General features: G+C 45.5%; 1 protein-coding gene, 1 long non-coding RNA gene and 1 pseudogene across 15 annotated transcripts in view; all 3 read left to right on the forward strand.

Moving 5' to 3' along the window:
* Window positions 1–139: 139 nt before the first annotated feature.
* On the forward strand, window positions 140–2,494 carry LOC143433745 (uncharacterized). Its single transcript, XR_013109962.1, has 2 exons — window positions 140–301; window positions 1,685–2,494. It is a non-coding gene; the product is annotated as an uncharacterized LOC143433745 (long non-coding RNA).
* A 2,324-nt stretch (window positions 2,495–4,818) lies between these two features.
* LOC117707389 (large ribosomal subunit protein uL4 pseudogene) lies at window positions 4,819–7,087 on the forward strand (annotated as a pseudogene).
* A 1,814-nt stretch (window positions 7,088–8,901) lies between these two features.
* The window catches only part of LOC143442062 (uncharacterized), a 41,225-nt gene continuing 25,131 nt past the window's right edge, over window positions 8,902–24,995 (forward strand). For 2 of the 14 annotated variants that reach the window (XM_076932946.1, XM_076932948.1), the window contains exon 1: window positions 9,256–9,441. In XM_076932946.1, coding sequence (XP_076789061.1) covers window positions 9,363–9,441 — 79 coding nt within the window. In that variant the 5' untranslated portion in view covers window positions 9,256–9,362. Of the gene's footprint in view, window positions 9,442–11,989; window positions 12,189–24,995 lie in introns of all 14 variants that reach the window. The other 12 variants (XR_013109964.1, XR_013109963.1, XR_013109970.1 and 9 more) reach the window with 9 other exon arrangements.

The raw sequence follows: 24,995 nt of genomic DNA on the forward strand, positions 1-24,995 counted from the left end.
ATCTCTAAAAAAGACATGATGCTGTAAAAACACATTTATTTAGTTAGAGACAAGATCTCATGTAGCCCTGGCTGGCATGGAACTCAACAGATCACTTGTTTCTGCCTCCCATGGCTGCAATGCCCAGCCCTAGTAAAATACAAAGATTTACTGGTTGATTTTTTTAACTTACGAGTATGTGTGAGCCTTCAGATCCCTTAGAACAAGGATTTTAGACTGTGTAAGCTGGTAACCGACCTGCTCCTCTGCAGAAGCAGCAAGCGCCTCTAAAATTCTGTACAAGTCATGGCTTCTTTACGTGGTAAGACCCTGTGGTCGGGTAACCCCGACTAAGACAAAGATCAGTATGTATTTAAGTTCTTGAATATTTCTGTCTGTCTGTCCGTCTGTCTGTCTGTCTCTCTCTGTCTCTTTCTGTCTCTGTCTCTGTCTCTGTCTGTCTGTCTGTCTCTCTCTCTCTCTCTCTCTCTCTCTCTCTCTCTCTCTCTGTCTGTGTGTGTGTGTGTGTGTGTGTGTGTGTGCATCATTTGGATGCCTCCTTAGAGAAATGTCAGCCACATCCACTCTTTGGTTAGCACAGACCACCAGATTCAGCTCTGGTGAACACCTACTGTTCGAACTTTTAAGATGCTACCGGCTTTCTCCTATTGTTCTATTAAATACATTGACTGTAAGAGGGGCCATGATCTCAACCCTACGTGCTGCCTGTGACTTTTCCTGGGTAGGGTCACTCCACAGGGCAGAGTGGGTTTTCCACTCAGAGAAAAGGGTATACACCCTATTAATAGCGACACATGATCGATGTTGGCTTTTACAAACTTCACACTTAAGAACATGAAATTGGGGTCTGGAGAGATGGCTCAATGGTTAAGAGAACTGACTGCTCTTCCCAAGGTCCTGAGTTCAATTCCCAGCAACCACATGGTGGCTCACAACCATCTGTAATGGGATCTGATCCCCTCCTCTGGTGTGTCTGAAGATAGTGACAGTGTACCTTACATACATACAATAATTAAAAAAAAAAAAAAAAAACATGAAATCGAGGTTTTGTTTTGCTTTGTTTTAACTAAAAACAACCCTCAGTGTTTTAAGGTTGGGATTTTATATTAGAGTACACGCATAGTTACTTTTGGCAGCACCTTGCCCATGCAGAGAGATGTCAGGACTATTAGAATAAGGACCTATAAATGAAGCTGCTTTAAAAGTTTTTATTTTTGTGAGGTAGGATCTAGCCTAGGCTGGCCTCAAATAGTTCTGCTTCACCAGAGGGCTGGTATTATATGGCTGAGGAGCGGAAGACACCGGCCCACCTGCGGGCAAACCTAACCCGCCTCCCTTTTCTGAGAATATTGAGTTAAAACCATCTTTGCAGCGCTGATAACTATTTGTAGAAAAAATCGGTTAATTTACAGATTTTATTTTGTAATAAAACCGTGTATATTAGAATATGGCGGGGTTTGCGGCTCGCAGGAGGAGCTGTGCTACACGGCCAACTTTTAAGGAGACTCTCGTAAGGTCGCGTTTCCACCGCGATCCCCGGGCGAACCAGTGTGTTGCCACGTAGCGAGTCTTGATAGGCTTGAATGAACAGATCGTAACATTTATCTAAATGCTCTTGGAAGTCAGTCCTCTGCCACAGTCCCCGGGCACCCGGAGCTTCTGATCTTTACTTTCTGTTTCCCAGGTGCTGCTGCTACTACAGCAGAGCGCCTTGCAGCAGATCTGAGATCTCCTGCCGAGAGCAGGATTTGCAACGGAACCGCCAATGGAGCACCCGTAACCGAGCTAGCGAAGGCGGATGTGACGTCACAGCGCGCCCAGGTCGGATGCACCTGCCAGGCCTGTGCTCCTCTGAGTCAGACACGGTTGCCCCAGGGGCTAAGGAGAGAGAAGAGACGGACTCGACCTGACCGCCCGAATCCCATCACAAGAACGTCTTTCTAAACTCCATTGGGTCCAGAACCGCCGCAACGTCGATCACGTGACAAGGCCTTGCATTCGTTTTCCCCTCCCGCCCCTTGTCCGGTGGCAGAGCGCCTGCGCACGCGGAGTCGCGCCGGAAGCACGGCTCTGGAGCATCATCCACCTCACGGATCCTCTAAGCTGTTCTTTGTTCTTTGTATCTTGTAACGTTTGCTTTAAGATTCCTAATTTCAGTACTGCATCTTTCTAAAGCTTGATGTTGAGAATTATCGCCCAACTCTGGTTAGCCAGTAATCGGAAACAGCAACGTTATGTGTCTTCTAAAGAAACGAGAGCTACTTAAATTTTTTTTTAAATTAGGTTTTATGTGTGTGTGTCTATACGTGTGCGTGAGCGTGTGGCTGTGTATCATCACGCGTGTGCCTGGTGCGCTTGGAGGTAAGAATCAGAACAGATACTTGTGAGCCTCTGGGGATTGAACCAGGATCCTCAGTAAGAGCAGCCAATGCTCCTAACCGTGGAGCCATCTCTCTTCCCCTAGCTAGTTTATAAATAAACTTTTTTTTTTTTACACTAGATGTATTTATTTGTGTGTACGTTTCTCGCAGGTGAAGATTACGTGGGGAGTCTGTTCTTCCCCTGTGTGTCCCGGCGAGAAAGCGCCTTTACCAGCAGAGCCATCTCAATGGGCCTCCAGTTTTGTCTTAAGTTCTATGTTTGGAACCGAGACCACTTTCTACTTTCCATTTTGTTTGTACACTTTTTTCATTGACCTTGTCCTCTCAGGAGCTAACTCTATCTATCCCCTTTCCCCATTCCTGGAATGCTAAATTGATCAAACTTAAAACTAGATCAATCAAGCTGAACAGGTACTGGGAGAAAGCACTGTAAAAAACCGACGCTGAGACTACACATAAAACTCGAAGGCTCCTTTACTGAACGAGTAGTTCCATTGGAGAGACATTGTAAAAGTCCGTTGCAGAATTAGGATTTATTTACGGCTTTTAGTCAATCACAGCTGAAGGTAGTTTGTCAGAAGTATCAAAACCATTCTTTAAATCTTTTTATTAGAACCAATAAGCCACTGTAGAATATTTACACCAGTTTGTTTTGTACTGTAGAAGTTTCTTTGGAGTTCTGAGAAATGTGGAAAAGGTAGGAGAATCTTGAATTACAGGCTATCCTAGGCCAGGTAGCCAGTCCTATGCTCAAACAGAAATCCGGAAGGAGAAGGGCAGGGCTGAAGCAGAGTACAGCACAAAGCTCAAGGTTTGCTCCCTGCCATCTGAGGAAGAAGAGGTGGTGAGACACTGGGATTGTTACCACCTTTGAGACATCATATCTTTGTATCCTTGGCTGTTCTGGAATTCAGTCTGTAGGCTGACCTGGAACTCCAATATCTACCTGCCTCCCAAGTGCTGGGTTTAAAGGTCCGCACCATCATTGACCTGCAAGTTCTCGTTGCTGGGAGGTTTTAAGTTTGTTTTCTGTTGACAAACACCTCACTATTGAAGGATAGAGGAGATGATCTCTGTGGTGGCTGCCAATTCAAAGGGGGAGAATGGGCCATCACTGATACCCAGACACTTCCTCCAAACTCTCTTACAGCTTATATTTTTTTAGCTCTTGTTTTTCATAACCCATCCTTCAAAACGCTATTTGAGGAGCAAGTAGATGAAATTCTGTTCTTGGTGTGCAGGATTCAAAAGCTGGGGCAGACCTCTGTCATCTTTTTTGGTGAGTTTGATCACAAACACTAACTAGTGTATCCTTTTCTTAGGTTAGGCTTCAGTGAACTGGCCCCAGGGTTCAGGAGTGTCTACAGCAGTGAAGGTGGAGGAGCCAGTTTGACTCTGGACACATTCCGTTGGTCCATGACTTCTAACTAGTGCCATTTATGAAGAGAAGTTAAAAGTTTTATTGAGTTTCTCAGGAAAGGGTTTTTATTTTTGACTTAGTAAATATACCTAATGCCAAAAAAAAAAAAAAAAAAAATCACGTGTATGAGCATTTTATTTGGATGTGTGTCTATACCACGGGCTTGTCTAGTGTCCGAGGAGGCCAGAAGAGGGCATTGGCTCTCCTAGAACTCCAATTACAGCTAATTTCAAGCCACCATGTGGGTGCTAGAAATTGAACCTGGTTCCCCTGCAAGAGCAGACAGTGTCTTAACCTCTGAACCATCTCTCCAGTCTCCCTCCTTTTTTTGAGACAGAATTTTACTAACTCAGGCTGGCCTGGAACACACAGAGATCCCCCTGCCTCTGCTTCCCTTCTGCAGTAGTCAAAGGCATGCACCACCATGTCTAGCTTGACAGAGTAAATATTTAAGAAGAGTCCCCCTCCCATCTTTTTATTCCAAACGCTTGTGTGTTTAGCATTGCTTGACTCTGCCACACCATTAAAGAGTAATTGCTGGGGCCGCAGAGGTGGTTCAGTGGTTAAGAGCACTGGCTATTCTTCCAGAGCTTCTGAGTTCAATTCTTTAATTCCCAGCAACCGCATGGTGGCTTACAACCATCTATAATAGGATCTGATGCCATCTTCTGGCAGGCATGGAGACAGAGCACTCTACACAAAAATAAATAAATCTTGAAAAACTAGAATTGCTAGCAGATGAACTGGACAGGGAAGTTGTTTGCTCAGCAGAAAGGATGCTGAGGTGATATCACCGTCTGGCCTGTGTTAACAGGTATCCCGAGATTCTTTGATGGAGCTGCTGTGTGTGTGTGCACTTTATTCTTGGTATAAGAACACACAGTGTGCAGTCACGGCTGTCACGCTGTCACTCTGCATCAGATGTCACTAAGTTCTTACACAACTGAATAATTTGCTTTTCTTTCAGTCTCTGTGTGTTCAGTCTTTGCAAGTCATTTGTGGTTCACAGATACAACAATGCAGAATTATACACAAGTCCTTTTTAAGGTAATACACAGGCAGTTATTGTTAAAGGCATCAAGTTTAACAAACATGGATGCCTGTGCTTGAGGGACCTGTGCAGTAGACAACAAAGTGAATAATTCATGACTCCAGCCTTGACAAACAGAGCTTTTGAGCCAGGAGAGAAACAGCGAGCAGAGAAATGGCTGCACTGACAGCTTGTACCCAGAAGGCTGACAAGATGCCAAAACTTCAATTTGCTCATTTCAGGGAAGATCTGACTATCTGTTTTGCACCTCACCATGTTCCTGCAATGCCCATCCGCTGTGACTCATGGAGAGTGGGCTGGGGAGAGTTACTGGGGTCTACACCTGGGTATTGACATACTCATTTGTAGGGAGGTTGCATGTTTGCATTGACTGCAGTAGTTCTTCTTGGTCTGTGGATATATAATGCTATCTAGAATTCAAGTCACAGATGTGTTTAACAGTTTTTGGCAGTCCAGTTAAAAAGGAGGAAACAGTCAGGTGGTGCTGGTGAGTGCTTTTAATCCCAGAACTTGGGAGGCAGAGGCACGGAGATCTTTGTGAGTTTGAGGCCAGCCTGGTCTACAAGAGCTAGTTCCACAGCCAGGACTTGCACAGAGAGACCCTGTCTTCAAAACAAAACAACCGCCTTTCCTGTGGGAGCAGCCGGGTAGAGAGGAGCGTGGCCTTCTCCTCTCCCCGTCGTGGCTTGTGCCTGCCCCCGCATATCAGTGTACTCTGAAAAGGGAGAGTCATCTGGCAAGAATGTCACATTGCCAGCTGTGTTCAAAGCTCCCATTCGACTGGATATTGTGAACTTTGTCCACACCAACTTGAGGAAAACCAACCAACAGCCCTATGCCATCAGTGAATTAGCAGGTCATCAGACCAGTGCTGAGTCTTGGGGTACTGGCCGAGGTGGCAACGGTTCCACCGTTCTGGCCAGGTTGCCTTTGGAAATATGTGTCTTGGGGGCTGCATGTCTGCACCAACCAAAACCTGGCAGCACTGGCACCGCAGAGTGAACACAACCCAAAAAATGATATGCCAGCTGCTCTGCCCTGGCTGCCTCAGCCTTACCAGCTTTGGTGATGTCTAAAGGTCATCATATTGAGGAGATTCCTGAGCTGCCTTTGGTGGTTGAAGATAAAGTGGAGGGTTACAAGGAGACCAAGGAGGCTGTTCAGCTGCTTAAGAAACTTAACGCTTGACATGGTCTATGCGTCTCAGAGGATGAGAGCTGGCAAGGGTAAAATGAGAAACCGAGGCGGATCCAGCACAGGGGCCCTGCATCATCTATAATGAAGATAATGGTACCATCAAGGCCATCAAGGCCAGGAACATCCCTGGCATTACTCTGCTCAATGTAAACAACTGAACATTCAAGGCTTGCTGGGGGGTGGGGGGGCAGGTGGGGGCATTTCTGCATTTGGACTGAAAGTGCTTTCCGGAAGTTGGACGAGCTGTACGGCATTGGCGCAAGGATGCTTCCCTCAAGAGTAACTATAACCTTCCCATGCCCAAGATGATGAACACAGACCTTAGCAGAATCTTGAAAAGCCCAGAGATCCAGAGAGCCCTCCGAGCACCACGCAAGAAGATTCAGCGTAGAGTCTTGAAGAAGAATCCACTGAGGAACCTGAGAATCACGTTGAAGCTCAATCCTTACGCAAAGACAGTGCGCAGGAGCACCACTCTTCACCAGGCCAGAAATCACAAACTTCGGGTGAAAAAACTGGAAGCGACAGCTGCTGCGCTGGCAGCCAAACCAGAGAAAGTGGGAGCAGAGAAGAAGCCTGCAGTAGACAAGAAAGGAAAGAAGCCTGTGGACAGCAAGAAGCTGAAGAAGCCTGCAGGGAAAAAGGTGGCTATCAAGAAACCAGCAGAGAAGAAACCTACCACAGAAGAAGCCTGCTGCATAAACTATTAAAATCTGCTAAATTCCAGAGAGCAAATAGAGACAGCCTATTTGAATAAATCAAAGATACAGTGAGAAAAACAAAAAGGGGGGAAAAATCTCGCTGGGGGAGGGAGTCCGGCGGCGGAGTCGCCACATTCACGCAGCTGACAATCGGAGCGCCGCTGCATCGTCAAGGTTCCAGGGTTCCAAAAGCTGGGAATCTGGCGGTGAGACCTGGCGTGGAGTCCGGTTTTCCAAAGCTTTATTGCTCATGGCATGTTGAGTGGGTATAGATGGTATGCGCTTTCCCCCCAAAAGCCAAGGGAGCAGGATTTTTATAGGGAGGGGAAAAGAGGAGGGAATAACTTAATTAGCTACGCCCCTGGCCTTTTGATAATTCATTAATATTTAAATCTCTGGAGGTGGAGACTTGTTAATCACCCCCTCTACCTGTGTGTTATGTGACTGAAGGTGGCAGGTTAAATGGAGTTACCTCATCTAAGGCCCAACAAGCAAAAAAAAACAAAACAACCCCCACCTACTCCACCCCAACATAAAAAACTAAAAAGGGGAAGAAACAATTTTGACAGTATGTTTTATTTAACTCATCAAATCCACATATAATTTCAACATGTAAGCAATGCAAAAAAGTATTACTAAAATTTAGTTTTCATACAAGTCTTTATAGTCTGGGGTAGGTAGAGTTTTATGTCTAAATTTGAATTTGCCACATTTCAAGACTGGGTAGAGATCTGGCATGCTGCATGCCTGAGAAGCAGAAGGAGTGGCCTGCTGGCCACTGACCACGATAGCGTCAGAGTCCCAGCCGGTCCTGAGAGCCACTTTCTAGATTAATCTGACAAACTAACTATGCTTCTTTGATCCATTTTCCTTTAAAATATACTTACTTTTTTTTCTAGTAGGTTTTTTTTTAACTTTTTTAAAAAGTTTATTCTTTAATTTTTTCCCATTGTACACCATGTGTGTGCCTGGTGCTTGCAGAGGCCAGGATCTCATGCAATCTGTTCAGGGGTGTTTCCTGTAAGCTATGCCTCTGTTCCAGAAATAACAATTCTGGGACTTTATATTTACAAACACCTTGGTTACAAGGTATGGCTCATTCTCTGACTGCTTAATGACTTAATATCTGGTTTATTTTAATCTAAACTCTGCATGTGGCTGTCTGCCTTCATGTACCCTGGCAAGTCCTTCTGTGCCTGTCTCTCTCCTAGAATTCAGCCTCTCTCCTGGATGTCCCACCTTCTATTTTCTGGCTTATAGGCCAATCAGCATTTTATTGACAGGTGTTGCATTTATACAGAACAGAAGAGATTCTCTCCACAGGAATCTAGACAAAGGAGTCACGAGACTAGAAAGACTGTTCTATCTCAGCTAGAGGAAGCAGGTTTGGACACCCAGTAGACATGATGGGTCTTTCAGCTCTGGACATGCTTGCAAGAGCTGAGCAGCAAGGATGGGAAGGGTTCAAATGAACTGGGGGTTATACAGGGCAAGGAGCCTTGGGCCATTCTCCATTCCATCTTATGAAGTTATCTAAATCAGTTTAGATATTAAAATAGCAAGTTTCCAATTTAAGCCAGCAGTGGCCATTGCTCAGCAAATATTGAGGTCACATTGGAACTGAGGGCCGAACAAGCATGGCTAGTCTGAAGTCTCCCAAATGGAGCTTTTAAGATTAGACCACAGACAGGTTAAGGGTGTGTCCTTTCCCACAGGTAATTTGGAATCCATGGTAGGGGTAGAACCAAAGGTAAAAACAGGGTTCTAATCCAGTAACCAGAGGTATCCCTTGGGTTTAGGAATGGTCAAACGGTCCTGGAAAGTAGGAAAGACATCTCCAGGCTTGTTCATTTTCAGGCTCACTGACTGGGCTGTGGAAAGTTTGCACGGAGGTGGTACTTGAGAGTCCTCAAGAGCTACTGGGCTGCCTCCCAGTTAAATCTCATGAGTTACTTTGCCCTGATGTTTTTGGTTGTGTTAGATGCAGAGAACAACTCCCATCTGGGTGTTAGACTGTGTCACAGCAAAACAGAAGTCAGAGGAGAGGAGACTGAGGGGGAAAGAAACAGCTGCCTGAGCAAGATGGCAGTTCCGCCCTGCCAGGCCCACTCGAGTCCGGCCTGTGGATGGGAACAAGGGAGGTCCGAGTGCAGACACTGGGGCTCCGGTGGACATGAGATGCCCTGTCCTTGTTTCAGCACCAAATTTTAGATTTCTGAATCAGTGTAAAGACACAGAGGCAGGAAGAGAGTCTGACCTTCAACAGATGGGACCGTATTTATTAGGGCACGCAGCAAGGGTAGCCTTTCTCCCTCAGGAGGTTGAGAGGATTTCCCAGGGGAAAAAGCTGGCTGCCACCCCTCAGGGGCATCGAGAGGGGCTTGGGAATGAGGAGATTGTTACAGCCATAGGGTACTATGTGTGTCTCCTGTGTCGTTCCTTCTGAAATTGTTTACACAAGGTGAGAGAGCACCTTGTCCCAACAGATACTCCTTTCTGGGATCACCAGTAACAAACTGGCTGAGCAAAGGGCACTTGTAACCTCACAGGAATCCTGTTATACAACTGAGACACTCTACCGGAATCCTGTGGGACTAGAGGTACAGACGGTTATGCAGGTGCTGGAAATTGAACCGGGACCTCTGGAGAGAAGCTGGCGCTCTTTACTGTTCAGCTATGTCTTCAGCTCAGGTGTGTTTATTCATGTTTTCTGTGTATGAGAGTTTTAGCTGTGTATATGTGTACTGTGTTTGCCTGATGCCCTTGGAGGCCAACAGTGTTTGGGAACCTCAGAAGCAGTTTGAACTGCCCTGAGGGAGCAGGGAGCAGGATCCAGGTCACCGGTAAGAGTACTCACTGCTCTTAACTGCTGAATTGTCTCTTCAGCCCTTAATTTTTTTTGTTATGTTTAACTATATTTGACTGTAGATTAACCATTCTGCAATTTTTATGTAATTAAATCTTTCCAAACTTTCAGGGCTGTCCATATATGTTGGGATAATTGTGTCTTTTATTTATTTATTTATTTATTTATTTAGAGACTATACAGTCCTGGCTGTTCTGGAACTCACTATGGAGACGAGGCTGGCCTTGAACTCAGAGAGATCTGCCTGTCTCTTCCTTCCGAGTGCTGGAATTAAATGTGCCACCATGTCCAGCCCTGGATAATTTAAAAAACTACATAGCTGTGTGTTGTGGTGCACATCTGTAATCCTAGGGCTTGAGAAACTGAGTTAGGAGGACTAAAGGTCTTATCTCAAAGCAGAACAACAAAACCCAAACATACTCTTACTTGTAATGAAATGTCACCTTCAAAATAAGGGTGTTACTGTGCTGGAGAGATGGCCCAGTTCTGTCCTCAGTTCCCAGCACTCAAAGTCATCTGGCCTCCATGAGGCACACTTAACAAACATGCACACATTTTTTTTTTTTTTTTTTTTTTCGAGACAGGGTTTCTCTGTGTAGCCCTGGCTGTTCTGGAACTCACTCTGTAGACCAGGCTGGCCTCGAACTCAGAAATCCGCCTGCCTCTGCCTCCCAAGTGCTGGGATTAAAGGTGTGCGCCACCACCGCCCGGCTCATTTTTTTTAAAAATGTATTTACATGTTGTTAATGCCACTTTCCCCTTAGGCCTCCCTCCCTCAAACATCACTGTTTTCTCTGTGATTGTCTCAAACATGACTTATGTGTCACAGGGGGGCAGTCAAGTGTCTTTTTCAAGTGCACAGCTTATTGTTTATTCATAAAAAGGGGAACAACTCCCACCAAAAAAAAAAAATCTAACAATCTAGCTCTAAGAGATGCCATCAATCACCGGAGACAGAGCTTGCTCAGACATTGGTTAGAGGTGCACATGTGTGTCACAAATCCGATTGCCCAGTGCACATAGTGGGCCATCATGTCCACATCCACTACTGGGAAGAGTGGAGAGTGGGTGCTGGCTCTGCGGCGATGTTCCTTGAGATCAATGGAGGCTCTGGTCACCAACTCAGTGTGCATAGCCAGACCAGCCAGAACTCAACAGTCACCAAGACCAGAGGCAGGAGAAGGGGATAGGAGATGCAGTCACTGGAATGGTTTTTTGAACATGTGGCTTTGTCAAGGTGTACTGGAGTCCAGCATCTGTTGAGCTGCCTGCAGTCTGGGTTTTTATGGCTCTTCTGAGGCCTCCCTTGTCTGAGACTTAGCTTAGGTGTAGACTGCCTGTTCTCAGGGTTGCGCTGGTTACACCCAGATGCTGCCTCTGCTTGTCAGTATGTTCTGGGGTTGGGACTTTGAAGGAGAACAGCCATTTTGAAAAGCACTCTCCTTTGTTTCTTTGTTTTTGTCCTGAGTGTTCCCTACCCTTTGGTAAATCAAGATTCTAGTTCTGAATCATGAGTTTTTATGTTGATTTGTGGTGACTCTTTAACCTCTTAGGCTGAGGTAATTTCTCAGGGTTTTCCCAGTGTTCTTGATGCTCTGCTTGCCTTTTGGTTATTGAGACAAGAGTCAAAAGTAGCCAAGGCTGGCTTTGAATTTGCTACCTAGCCAAGGGTAACCTACAACTGCCTTCTGCCTCTGTCTTCTAGTGCTGGGATTACTGGCCTGGACCACCATGCCCAGCTGCTCTGATACTTTTGAAGGTTACAACCCACTTAAGCTTCTTGTGGCTATAGGAACGAATATTTTCCTATTTTAGTTCAGGGTTAGTGCCATGTTTGATCTTCATTAGCCGTCCTAAGCTCCTAAAGCAAGGATCTGGGAACAGGACAGAATCCAAAATCGCCTGGGAGAAGTGCCTCTCGAGTGCTTATGGGGGAGTATCCAATTTTTTTTTTTTTCGAGACAGGGTTTCTCTGTGTAGCCCTGGCTGTCCTGGAGCTCACTTTGTAGACCAGGCTGGCCTCGAACTCAGAAATCCACCTGCCTCTGCCTCCCAAGTGCTGGTATTAAAGGCATGTGCCACCACCGCCCGGCCACCAGGTGGTTTTGGATGCTAGGAGCCAATCCAGACTTGGGTGTAGGGAGCCACGGTGAGCGGTGACAACATTCGCCATTACAAGATGGCGCTGGCATCCGGTGCTCCCACAAGTAAACAACTAAACCGCGCAGGTGCAAGAGGCGAAAGCACGCCAAGTCACTGCCCATCCCGGGGCGTAATATGGGGTGATGAGTGAACAGCCAATCAGAAGTGAACACGCCACTCTAGGGTGCATATAAGCAGTGCCTTTTCCGGGCTTGGGGTCTTCTGCTTCAGCTGATACAAGAATAAAGCCTCGATGTAGTAACTACCCGAACACTGCCTCCCGTGTCTCTCTTGCGGGCGAGGGGACTCGGAAGGGGCGCGGAACATCTGGTGCCGAAACCCGGGTACTTCAAGGCGCCGCGGAGACAACCCCCCCCCCCAGACTCGGGGCGGGTTAAAAGACTACAGGATCGAGGTACGTCTCTGAGAGGTATGTTTGGGGTGGAAGCCTTGGTTGCGAGCGGATTTTCACCCATTGCCGCCGCTGCACTAGTTGGCTTCTTGCTTGTGTTGCTTTTGTTTTTAGCTTATTTGTGTTGTGAAGATCCAGCTTGCAGCACAACTATTAATGCAAGTCAAGAGGTTTTAGAAGAGGTCCACTCCAGTGTATCAGAAACAGAGCGTGTTAGCCGGCATCAGGCCAAGGAGCCTGGGGAAAAAGATAAGGCCAAGGAGCCTGGGACAGGGAAGCAGGCAAGAAGGCCTGGACAAAAGAAGCAGACCCAGGAGTCTGGTAAAAAGGGAGAGTACTCAAAAGAAACAGAGGCCACTGCAGGGCCTGTTAAGAATAAGGACCCTTCACCGGCTGGTGAAGAGAGAGTGGAGGTCAAAAGGACCCCCCTTTACCCCATTAAGGAGCTTGCTGCCATAGACCTTAGCAGCTCTGAAGAAGATCTAACGCAAGGAGAGGAAGAAAGCCTAGAGGAAGAGGCAGCCGCCTATGAACAAAACAGATATGGACCAAAAAAATAACTGTCCTGAGATAAGACTAAGAAAGACCTTGAGTCCCCCTGCCCCACCCTTGCCTCCAGCCTACGCCCGGGCAGCGTCTCTAATTAATTTCTCAGCCCAGGAGATCGGAGACAGCTACAGCTGGCATTTCCTGTTTTTGAAGGGGCAGAGGGAGCCCGTGTTCATGCCCCAGTAGAGTATAGGCAGGTCAAAGAATTAGATGAGGCAGTACGTGCATATGGAATTGGGGCTAATTTTACCATATCCCAAGTGGAGAGATTAAGTGCAGCTGCTATGACGCCAGGAGACTGGCAGGACACAGTGAAGGCGGTACTTACCAATATGGGCCAATATTTGGAATGGAAAGCGCTCTGGCATGAGCAGTTACAAGCACAAGCCAGAGCTAATGCAAGCATTGAGGGTCAATAATTATGGACTTTTGACATGCTGGCTGGAGTTGGCATACACGCGAACGACCACTCATCCCTGGCAGGTCTACGCACAGATAGCATCAGCTGCAATAAAGGCATGGAAGTCTCTCCCTAGGAAGGAAGGCAGTAACCTTTATTTGTCCAAGATAATTCAGACACCTAATGAGTCTTTTTCTGATTTTGTGGCCCGAATGACCGAGGCAGCGGGTAGGATTTTCGGTGACCCGGAACAGGTGATGCCATTGATAGTATTTAATTACTTTACAGACCTCATACCCCTTATTATTAAACACCTTGGAACAGTGGAGTCTGCATGTTGCTACTGAGGAAGTTCAAATTTTAGAAATTGGCTCCTTTTTAGGGACAGTTATTTATCCAGAAAAGATAGTTCCTCAAAAATTAGAGATTCGTAGAGACCATTTACATACTTTGAATGATTTTCAGAAATTATTAGGTGATATAAATTGGTTAAGACCATTTTTAAAAAATTCCCTTGGCCGAGCTGAAACCTTTATTTGATATTTTAGAAGGGGATGCTCATATTTCCTCACCGAGGGCCTTAACACCGGCTGCGAGCCGTGCTCTACAAGTAGTAGAAAATGCTTTACAACATGCCCAGTTGAAACGCATAGATGAAACCAAAACCTTTGATTTATGTGTTTTCAAAACTAGATGCTTACCCACCGCTGTATTATGGCAAGAGGGGCCTTTGTTATGGATTCATCCCAATGCTTCTCCTGCAAAGATTATTGAATGGTATCCAGATTCAGTCGCTCAGCTTGCCCTTCGTGGACTAAAAGCAGCCATTACCCATTTTGGAAGGGAGCCTAAGGTTTTGATAGTGCCTTATACTGCCCATCAAGTCCAAATATTAACGGCGACCTCTGAAGTTTGGGCAGTGCTGGTTACTTCCTTCAATGGTCAAATAGATAATCATTATCCTAAGCATCCCATCTTACAATTTGCCTTAACTCAAGCTATCATATTTCCACATATTGTGTCTCAGGAGCCACTCCCAGATGGAATGGTAGTTTATATGGACAGATCAAAAACAGGAGTGGGTGCCTATGTGGTTAATGATAAGGTTACATCCAAACAATGCCATGAAACCTCACCTCAAATTGTGGAATGCCTAGTGGTGTCAGAGGTTCTGGAAATCTTTCCAGGTCCCTTAAATATTGTTTCAGATTCCTTCTATGTGGTTAATGCAGTAAAAGCATTAGAAGTTGCTGGGTTAATTAAGACATCTAGCAGACTTGTAGAAGTTTTTCAAAAGATTCAGCTTACCCTGGCTAAGCGAAGATTCCCTGTCTTTATAACTTATATTAGGGCTCACTCAGGCTTACCGGGACCTATGTCCCATGGAAATGACCTGGCCGATCGAGCCACAAAGTTGATTGCAATTGCCCTTTCGCCAAAATCGGATTTGGCTAAAGCCTTTCATAAAAGGTTTCATGTGACAGCTGAGACGCTACGATGTTGATTTAACATCACTAGAAAGGAGGCTAGAGATATCGTGACTCAATGCCAAAACTGCTGTCAATTCCTACCTGTTCCCCATACCGGAATTAACACTCGGGGAATTAGGCCATTACAGATCTGGCAAATGGATGTTACCCACATCCCATCCTTTGGCAAATTACAATATTTGCATGTCTCCATTGATACCTGTTCTGGAGTTATGTTTGCCTCTCCATTGACCGGAGAAAAGGTGGCCCATGTTATTCAACATTGTCTCGAGGCTTGGAGTGCCTGGGGAAAGCCTGAAATCCTTAAAACTGACAATGGACCAGCCTACACTTCGCAAAAGTTTGGACAATTTTGTCGCCAAATGGAGGTGACACACCTGACAGGTCTTCCTTACAACCCTCAGGGACAGGGCATCATTGAGCGTGCTCATCGTACCCTTAAAACTTATTTGATAAAACAAAAAGGAGAAGTTGAGGAAGCTCTGCCCACAGTGCCACGGGTTATTGTCTCTCTGGCACTTTTTACTCTTAATTTTTTGAATTTGGACAGTCAGGGCAACACGGCGGCTGATCGCCATTGCCTGGAACCAACTAGGCCAAAAGAAATTATAAAATGGAAAGATGTTTTGACTGGTCAATGGAAAGGCCCGGATCCTATTTTAATAAGATCCAGGGGAGCGGTTTGTGTTTTTCCAAAGGAAGAAGACAACCCGTTTTGGTTGCCGGAACGCCTGACGCGACGCCTCACAGTTGTGGACAATGATTCCTCAACGGGTTCCCCTATGAATGCTTTTGATCGCTACATGGATTCTCCAAGCTTGGGTTCCTAGTATATATAGTGAATTTAGATGGGCTATCCTATCTGCTTTTCCAAAACCTATGCCCTTGCCTTCTTAAAAGGCACTGCTTCTGCTAAACAGAATTTCTCCTATACCTTTAACTATACCGAGCGAATTAATGCCTCACTCCAGTTTGTGTGTATTCTCCATTTCTTTTCATCTTATCCAACCACTCCTTTAATACTTGTACCAATGTAACTTACTTTATGTCCCAGTGATGGTCTGCTCTTGTCTATAAGCAGGCCCTAATAGCCAGAATACCACAATGGATCCCTATCCCTGTTCAGACGTCTGGGACCTTGACTTTATTTTGACAGAAGAGAGATTTTGATATAACGGCAGCCATTGTCACAGCTATTATGCTCGGAGCAGACAGTGCTACTGTTGGAGCTATTGCCATGTTTCACCAAGTACAAACCACTGAATTTGTCAATATTTGGCAGAAAGAGTTAGCCAGGCAATGGCTACCCACTCTTCCTCCACAGCAGAATTGAAAGGAGGTATTATGATACTCAATCAGAGATTAGATTTGGTTGAAGAAAGACTGAATATCTTATTTCAGTTGACATAAATTGGCTGTGAAAGGAAATTCGGAGCTTTGTGTATTACCAACATTCAATACGAAAACTTTACAAAAGCAGCCAATCTCTCACGTAAATTGTCCTTATATCTTTCAGGAAATTGGTCTGAAAATTTTGGTAATCTTCTTGAACAACTTCGCAGAGAAATTAAGAAATTATTCTTGTCAACTCCACCCGCCTGGAGTTAAAAAAAAAAGTCCATCGTTAAAGGACTTTCTTCTTGAATTTCTTCTGCCTTTTCTTTCTTTAAGGAAAGGGTGGGGATAGGTCTGTTTGGTGCAGCCCTATGTTGTGGATTAGTGTTCATGTTATGGTTAGTCTGCAAGCTCAGAGCCCAACAAAAACGTGACAAGGTCGCTATCGCCCAAGCACTCATAGCCTTGGAACAAGGATCTTCCCCTGAAATTTGGCTATCTATGCTAAGAAAGTAACTGATGACTGAGACCCTCAGTCGATGCACCCCAAGGGCTCAGCCCATTGCACTGGGTCGATGAGAGGTCTAAGTCTAGCCAGCCCTTGCCTGAATAACTGTGGTACCTGAATATTTAGAGGTGTTTGCGAGTGGGTACTCAACAGGGAATGTTCCATGAGTGTGGATAGATTTCCCGAAAGTATGCCTGATTGCACAAAGGTTTGATGCCAAGAAACCTCCTCCCCTGTTGGCGCCCCAGGGTGGAGGCTCCCTTTCCCCAACAAAAGGCATCAAGATGGGTATGGGAAGTATTACTCATTGCACGACGACAAGATAAGAAACCCATTACAATATCTCATTTTGCACAGGGGATCAGGCCTCTGCTTTCCCTCACTGAGTTGGTGCCACGCTTGATAGGCAAAAGGCTGTTCCATCTTAATAAAATAGAAAGGGGGAGATGTAGGGAGCTGTGGCGATCGGTGACAACATTCGCCATTACAAGATGGCGCTGGTATCCGGTGCTCCCACAAGTAAACAACTAAACTGCGCAGGTGCAAGAGGCGAAAGCACGCCAAGTCACTGCCCATCCCGGGGGTGTAATATGGGGTGATGAGTGAACAGCCAATCAGAAGTGAACACGCCACTCTAGGGTGCATATAAGCAGTGCCTTTTCCGGGCTTGGGGTCTTCCACTTCAGCTGATACAAGAATAAAACCTCGCTGTAGTAATTACCCGAACACTGCCTCCCGTGTCTCTTGCGGGCGAGGGGACTCGGAAGGGGCGCAGAACACTTGGGAAGAGTGTAAGTACCCTTAAATGCAGCCATCTTTATGTTCCCTAAATGTATTATTATTTATTACTGTAGCGGGAGGTATTTGAAAAGGGCGAGGTGGCTCGGCTAGCTCCTGGCCTCCACCATGTTCTGGCTCTATGTTCCCGCACTAACAGCACTGGCTAGCCAGGAGCACCAACCCAGGACCCTCGAGACATTGGCGTGACTGCTGCCTCCTGCTCAACCCCAGACAATTACCACCATCCTTGAGGTACCTGGTAGAAAGAAGACTCTTAATGTTTGAAGATAAACCAAATAGATTTATATATCAGCAAATACTCAATACATAAGATGCCCACACAATTAGAATTGCTAACCCATTTACCTAACCTTGATAAGAATAACTACCATAGACTGCTAGAGACACGGACATCCACTGCCATCTTCTCTCCGCTCTCCTTCTCCTCCCTTGTTCCTTCCTCCTCCCAACTCCTAGCTCCACCTACCTCTTCTAATGCTCAATCATCTAGCTCCACTGCAAATACAATGGGCAGAAAAAAAATCCTGCCACATATTACTGTTTTTGTTTTTCAAGAGAGAGTTTCTCTGTGTAGCCCTGGCTTCGCTGGGACTCAATTTGTAGACCAGGCTGACTCCATCTCAGATGTCCAGTTTCCTAAGTGTTGAGATGAAAAGGTTTGTGCAACCACCTTTTAAAAGTAATAATGATATTTAGTCCTTTGTCATTTTAGGTGAAAGTACTTTGTTTAATCTTTGTCTTTCTATTTGGGTTCTATGAAGTGTAAAATATTTATCTTGTAAACTGTTTTATTCCTAGCTTATCTAGAAAATGTTTCATCTCCCAGAGATGTGAGGGTGACTTAATTCTCTTTTGTTCTAGTGATCCTTGTTTAATTTACTTTCATTAACCCACCAGCCATCTGGAATTAGTTTATGTGCATTCCGAGTGGCCCAGGTTTAAACCATTTCCTTAAGTAACGTCAGTAAATGTTATTTGGTTCAAGCAGAAATTCACAACAGGAAGTTCTGCAGGATGCACAGGTCAATCACTCGCCATCGGGAGAGAGTTGGATGTGCCAAGCACACAGGTGCACTGTGCTCAAATGTAGGAGTGACTTTGATACTGCTTCTGAATTTGGGTACCAAATGTCCTGAGCTTGGATCCCATCTCTCTAGAGAACTCCACTGGAGACACCGGACATCCCTGGGTGCCTGTCAGCTGCCTGTCAGAAGTAGGGCCATTCTTTGAATAACCTTGTTTATGCATAACCTCAAATTGGGAGTCATCCAGCAGTAACCAGTCCTGTTGCTGATGACTGATTGTGATATGCCTTTTTTAAAAAGCATATAATTCATTTTTACAGATTTTGCTTTACTTTTGTCTAATTATTTTAAAATAGTAACATAGGGCACAGAGGGAGCCTGCAGTGACTATAGCTCAGCGACACTCTCAGTGAATGTATTTGGTTGATAGGGGCGTGGTCATGCCAAGGACCCACAGGTGTGGAAAAGCCTTCCTCCAGGGGGAAGCTCAGAGGGACTGCAAACTTCCTTTGGTCCAAGAGGCAAAGTTGACAGTGTGCAAGTTCTAGTGTACAAAGACTGGCACCTCAGCTTCCTCTTCCTGAATGTTCACAGCCAGAGACTTTGTTTTGTTTTGTTTTGCATTTCGAGACACAACCATCTGTAATGAGATCTGATGCCCTCTTCTGGTGTGTCTGAAGAGACTGACAGTGTACTCACATTTAAAAAAAAAATAAATCTTTAAAAAAGAATATAAATGGTATCGTTTAATACAGAACTCTTCCTCTTCCTTCTTTTTCTCTCTTGGCTTGCTTATTTTTCTTGGAGGCAGGATTTCTCTACATAGCCCTGGCCATTCCAGAACACACTATGTAGAAACCGGGTTGGCCTGAACTCCCAGGGTTCTGCAGGCCTCTGCCTCCCAAGCACTGGGATCAAAGGCATGCACCATCAGGCCCAGATCATATTACGATTCTTATTTCTGAGTTTCAGTCCTATTTCTAATGTTAGTAGTCATATTAATACTGCATTTTCAGAGTCTGTGGAATCTAAATACTGTTTCCAAGAAAGACCAAACTGTCATCTATGTAAATTAAACTGTGAAAGAATACGGTGGGAACTTCCTTTAAAATGTCACTCCCATCAGTTGGCAGCCTCCCAATTCCTAGGAAGTCAGTGGGGAGCCGTTATTTGTACTAAAAATGGAAGACACTTGGAAGTACACTCTGTCTGGGGAAAGTGTTGGGAATGGAGTGGAGTATGCGTTCCTGGAAGGGCCTGTTATTAAAATTTAATGACTAAAGAGTGCTCTCTTTCCTACCCCTCCCCTTCCTCCCTCCCTCTGTCTTTCCCTCTCCTCTTTTTGTGAAGCAGTCTCTCACTGCAGTGCAGGCTGATGGGAACTTAAGATCTTCTCACCTCAGCTTCCCAAGTACTTGAACACCCCAGCTTCACACTCATTCTCTTCTTTTTCTACTTCTTGAGACAGGCCCTTATTTTGTTGAGCTGAAATCCTGTCACACTTCCCTGAAGTCCCTCTCTGGTTAGAGTTGATAAGCAGAGGGGGTGTGGCCTTGTAATCTACCCCCCCCCCCCCCCACCACCTCCCTGCTCCCAACCCTGCAGCTACAAGCCCAGCCCCCACACCCAGGCCCAAGACAACCCTGAATCTTAACTTTGCTTTTACGCCACGCCTTCTCCTGCCTCGTTACTTCTGGTATGAAGGCTAGGGCACACAGTGTGGAAAACCTGTAAGGCCAAGGCATGAATTCTCTTTGTTACGGAAGGCTGTCTCTGTCCCCTCAGGAGCCCCACCACACTATCCAAGATGTCTGTCTCTCTTGATGGTCCTCTGTTTGAACCTCAGGGTTGCTCTCTCCCTTCAGACTCAGATCATGGCTGCCTCTGATGTGACATCTCACATTCTCGATAGTGCATATTTGGTCTTAGCTTCTGGTCTATGAGCCTATGAGAACTTTTAATGTATATAGCACAAGTGTTGCCATTTTCCAGGAAAAAAAAAAAACTGACACATTTACTTACAATGGCTATAAGGCTGAATACTGGAATTTGTTTGCTGCAACATTTGATTTCTATTTCTGACTTACATTCTGGCATTGATATTGAAAATTTAGTCAGGAAGCAGTTTAAGAGACACAGCCCCAACTCCCCTTTCACCATCGGCTTCCCCTCTCCTTTTTTTCGCCTCTTTATAATAAGAAAAAGGGAGGTATGTTGGTATCAGGCTCCAAACCCAGTGACATCACATCTAGGCGACCCCCACATCATTGCCAAGGCGACCGCTATACATTCCCAGAATCCACCTGGCTACCTCTTAAGAGGCTACCCATATAAAATATGCCCATATAAAATAGGCAGAACCCCCTGACCTCACTCTGTTCTTCCTCTTCTTCTTTTTCTCCCCCCTACCTTTGCTCTATCTCCTGAATAAACCCCACTTGGACCTGTTTGGTCTGGTGTGGTCTGTTCTAAGATGCACGGACATATATCACCTGGGACAGCTCTGAGAGAGCATGGCAGGAGAGAGGCCTTTCTCTACTCAAATCAGGCTTGGGCCTACTCAACTCCTGAGAGACAAGGTCACATCATGACTTCTGTTAGGCTTCTGTTTCCCTACCAGAGACTGGCTTCTCAGAAATTGTGTGTCCGGTGGTCTGTTGATCTAGCTGATCCAATTGGAAGGCCCCTCCCTCTGCTGCAGGAGTCCCTCCCCTGTCCTTTTTCCTCTCCTTACCCCTGACTTGAGCTATATAATCTATCCCCCCATCATTTCAGTAAATCAGCTGTCCTCTGATTTAAGTCTCCCTGCCATTTATTGTGGAGGTGTGGTCTTTTGCTTGTATTGTAATGCTAAATGCTGGACCCCAAGGCCTGGATGCCCCAGGGATGAGAGAGTGTGCACACACACAAATGACACTGTATAACCCCACCACACACACACACACACACACACACACACACACACACACACACACACACCAAGTTAACCCCTACTGGTTAAATAAAGATGCAGACAGCTAATAGCTAGGCAGAAGAGACAAGAAGGGGTCTGAGGAGAACCACGAGGAGAGAGAAGGTGGAGAGAGGAGGAAGCTGCTATGGTGTAGAAGAATTATGAAAGCATGGCCAATTAGTGTTAAGAGCTGCCTAGATGGAACATGGAAAGTTATAACTCAGGGTTATTGGTGGGGAAGTAGATGCCTGCCTAGCTCTAGTGCTGGTTAAGTCTTATAAATATAAAGGTGGTGTGTCTTTTATTTGGGAATTGAATGATCAAAGGTGGGGTAGAAGCCCCGGATTGAGATTAAATATTTTCCACAACGGTTTATACCTGAGGTACTCATCTCCTGAGACCCTGCTCCCCAGCTTGTCTGCATCCTGAGATCCCCTGTATGCAACAGCCAGTGTGGGCTGGAGACCCACACTAAACCACAGTCCCAAAAGTCCCACAAACTTCCCAGAACAGAGCCAACAGCCAGGGACCAAGGGTTGAGAAGTATGGAGGGCATTTCACGTTCATAAATTTAACATATAACACATTTACAGTTGGGGAAGGCATTGTAAGACAGGGTCTCTGTCATCCTGGCTGTAGAAACTTGCTATTCAGACCAAGCTGGCCATGAACTCACTGAGTTCTGCCTGCTTCTGCCTCCTAAGTGATGGTGCCGCCACACCCAGCTCATTTAGGCATCTTTTGACTACAGGGGAAAATATCTAATATTCATAACAAGAAGAGAAATGTCATGGTTGGGGAGGGGAATAAAAGTAGATTTCTATTTATTTTTTAGAAAGTGACTCACTATGTAACCCTGGCTCACTATGTAGAGGAAGTGGACCTCAAATAGTAGATTCGGTTTTAGAGACGGTCTCATATAGTTTAGGCTGAACTTGAACTTCCTATGTAGCTAAGGACCACCCTCTGCCCCTGACTATCCCAGGTTGAGAGTACAACCCACATTTGGCTTGGGTAGCAAGAGGTTAGTGCCTTCAAAAAGGCCAACAGGATAGGCCTCACTTGGCCCTTGCAAGGTACCTATAGGGGAACTCCGGAAGTACCAATCGTCTCACTCCGGAAGTGAAGGTGTATTCTGAAGCCTTGCAGTGTCTCACACTAGTTACTGAGTAGAAGCTTGTGAATGAGTTCAGTCCATTCTGACACCTGTGGAGTGCCCAGTTCCTTGCCTATAACAGTAATTTTTCTTATCTCTGTAGCAGAAGGAAGACACCCATGCTCCGTTTTCATAGGCGGTTACTTTTTGGGTGTCTTGGGGGAAGCTGGCTTTGTGGAGTTCTTACTTTAGGAAGCTGGAGACAATGTTGGGGTTGGACAGCAGTGGGCAAACTGTGTAACAGATTCTGAAAGATCAATGTGTGTGATTTGCGTGTGGGTTTGCATGCCACGGTGAGTGTGTAGAGTTCAGAGGCTAACTGTGGAATCTGTTCTCTTCTTCCACTTTATGTGGGTTTGGGGACAGAATAACAGGCTGTACAGTAAGTTCCTTTACTAGAGGTGCCATCTAGCCAGCCCTACAGTTGTGTTTTTGATATCTCTCATTCTGTTGTAATTATAAGCAGTTGATCACTTTGTGGTTAGTTTTTGTTGTTGTCACCTAAAAGATGCCCCCTCAATCTTAAAATTGTCTACTGAAAAACAATAAGCCAGCTGGGTGGTAGTGTAGGCCTTTAATCCTAGCACTTGGGAGGCAGAGGCAGGTGGACCTCTGAGTTTAAGGCCAGCCTGCCAGGACTTCTAGGGCTACACAAGGAGACCCTGTCTCCAAGGGGAAAAAAACAAACAAAAAATCAGGCAATGTCTTGTGAGTGACAATAGCTGAGACTGATCTCTGGCCTCCACATGCACACACACACACACACACACACACACACACACACACGAACGCACGCACACACACACACACACACACACACACACACACGAACGCACGCACACACACACACACACACACACACACACACACACACACACGGATGCACGGACGCTCGCACACGCACACACACACACAAACATACACAAATGTGCTTCCATGCATGTGTGATCTTTCCAGACGCCGACAGATAGCTGATAAAAGTTGCCAAAGCTGCTGGTCAGTCAACATGGGAACCACGACTTGGGGAGTGGGGATGATTATAGGAAATGCAGAAAGAAGATGTAAGAGACAGAGCTGGGAGGGCTGCTGGCCAACACCATGCCAGCAACAAGTGCATTCATTCTCTCAGTGTCTTCTAAAGACAAGCAACACAAAGCATGACCAGTTGTAGGACTATAAACAATGACCACTAATCCTTATGTGGTGAGTTTGACTAAGGCCTTTCCTTCAGGCTAGGCTAGTCTCTCAAGGATATATGCATAAGCAGAGGAACTTGTCAGGTTAATTAAAAACAAAGACAGATGTCAGCAGACTCATTCATGATTAATCACAAGCAAGAAGTCAGTCAAAGTTAACTCCAGAAGTGCTCCCCTCAAAAAGAAATATGTTTTATTATAAGTTTATTAGGAATCGAATAGTGTTACAGGGAGCCCACCAGGAAGTTCACTCAAACACAGTTTATAGCTAATTGAAGTCTTTATTCCTGGAGCTGGAGAGATGGCTCAGCAATTAAAACTACTGTCTGCTCTTTCATAGGACCAAGGTTCAATTCCCAGCACCCACATGGCATCTTACAACTGTCTGTAATTTCAGTCCCAGGGGATCTGGTACTGTCACATAGACATGTGTGCAGGCAAAACACCAGTATACCCGATTAAAAAAAAAAAAAAAAAAAAAAAAAAAACCTTTATTCAGGAGGCTGGGACTACACTCAGGTATTCAGGACCTAAGTGACAGGTTATTTCTGCATTGGTGAAATGAGCCAATTCAAGCCAGATTAGACATTATTAAAGACAGGTTTATTGAGAAGCTTCTCTCAGGTGAGTTTATGGGCCCCAAGGATTGAGGTTAGGGCAGTCGGCCTGGGGAGGGAAAAGGAAGAAAAAGAGAGAAAGGGTGTGCATGTAGAGAGAGAAGAGAAGAGGAGGAGGAAGAGAAGAAAGAGGGGGAGAGGGAGAAGAAGAGGAAGAGGAAAGAAGAAGAAGAGGAGGAGAAAAGAAATGTCTGAATTATATAGGGAGGAGCCTATATAATTCAGCCCCTGGGCTGGAAAGTTCAGGGTTGGGGTCAGGATATGCTAGGGAGGGACTGAGGCATGGGAATGCTGGGAGAATCTGGGGGCCAGGAGTGTAAAATATGTACCTCCGTCCCAAGCATTTAGACCAAGGGGCTTTTAAAGGCAAAGCCTACATTCTGCAGTGATCAGTTACTTGCTTTAGATAAGGTCTGAGTGTGTAGTTCTGACTGGCCTGGAATTCCCCATGTAGACCAGGCTGGCCTCAAAATCATAGAGATCCACCTGTCTTAGCTTCTGGAGTGCTGAAAAGTGTGTCACAACTTTCTTTTTGTAAACTTATGTTTGATTTTAGGTAAATAGAAGAGTGCATGGCATTTCTTGTTTTTATTTCTTTTTGGTAGCATTTAGCTCAAAATAACTCTTATGATAAAGTGGCATATTCTGGTACATACTTATTATTTAATTTATTTTAGAGACAAAGTTTGGTAGCCTAGGCTGGCCTTAAACTCACTGTAAAGTCAGGGAGGATCTTGAACTTCTGATTCTTCTGCCCCCACCTCCTGAGGCCTGGGGTTACAGGTATGAGAGACT

This window comes from Arvicanthis niloticus, chromosome 4 (assembly GCF_011762505.2).
Source record: "Arvicanthis niloticus isolate mArvNil1 chromosome 4, mArvNil1.pat.X, whole genome shotgun sequence".
NCBI classification, from domain to species: Eukaryota; Metazoa; Chordata; class Mammalia; order Rodentia; family Muridae; genus Arvicanthis; species Arvicanthis niloticus.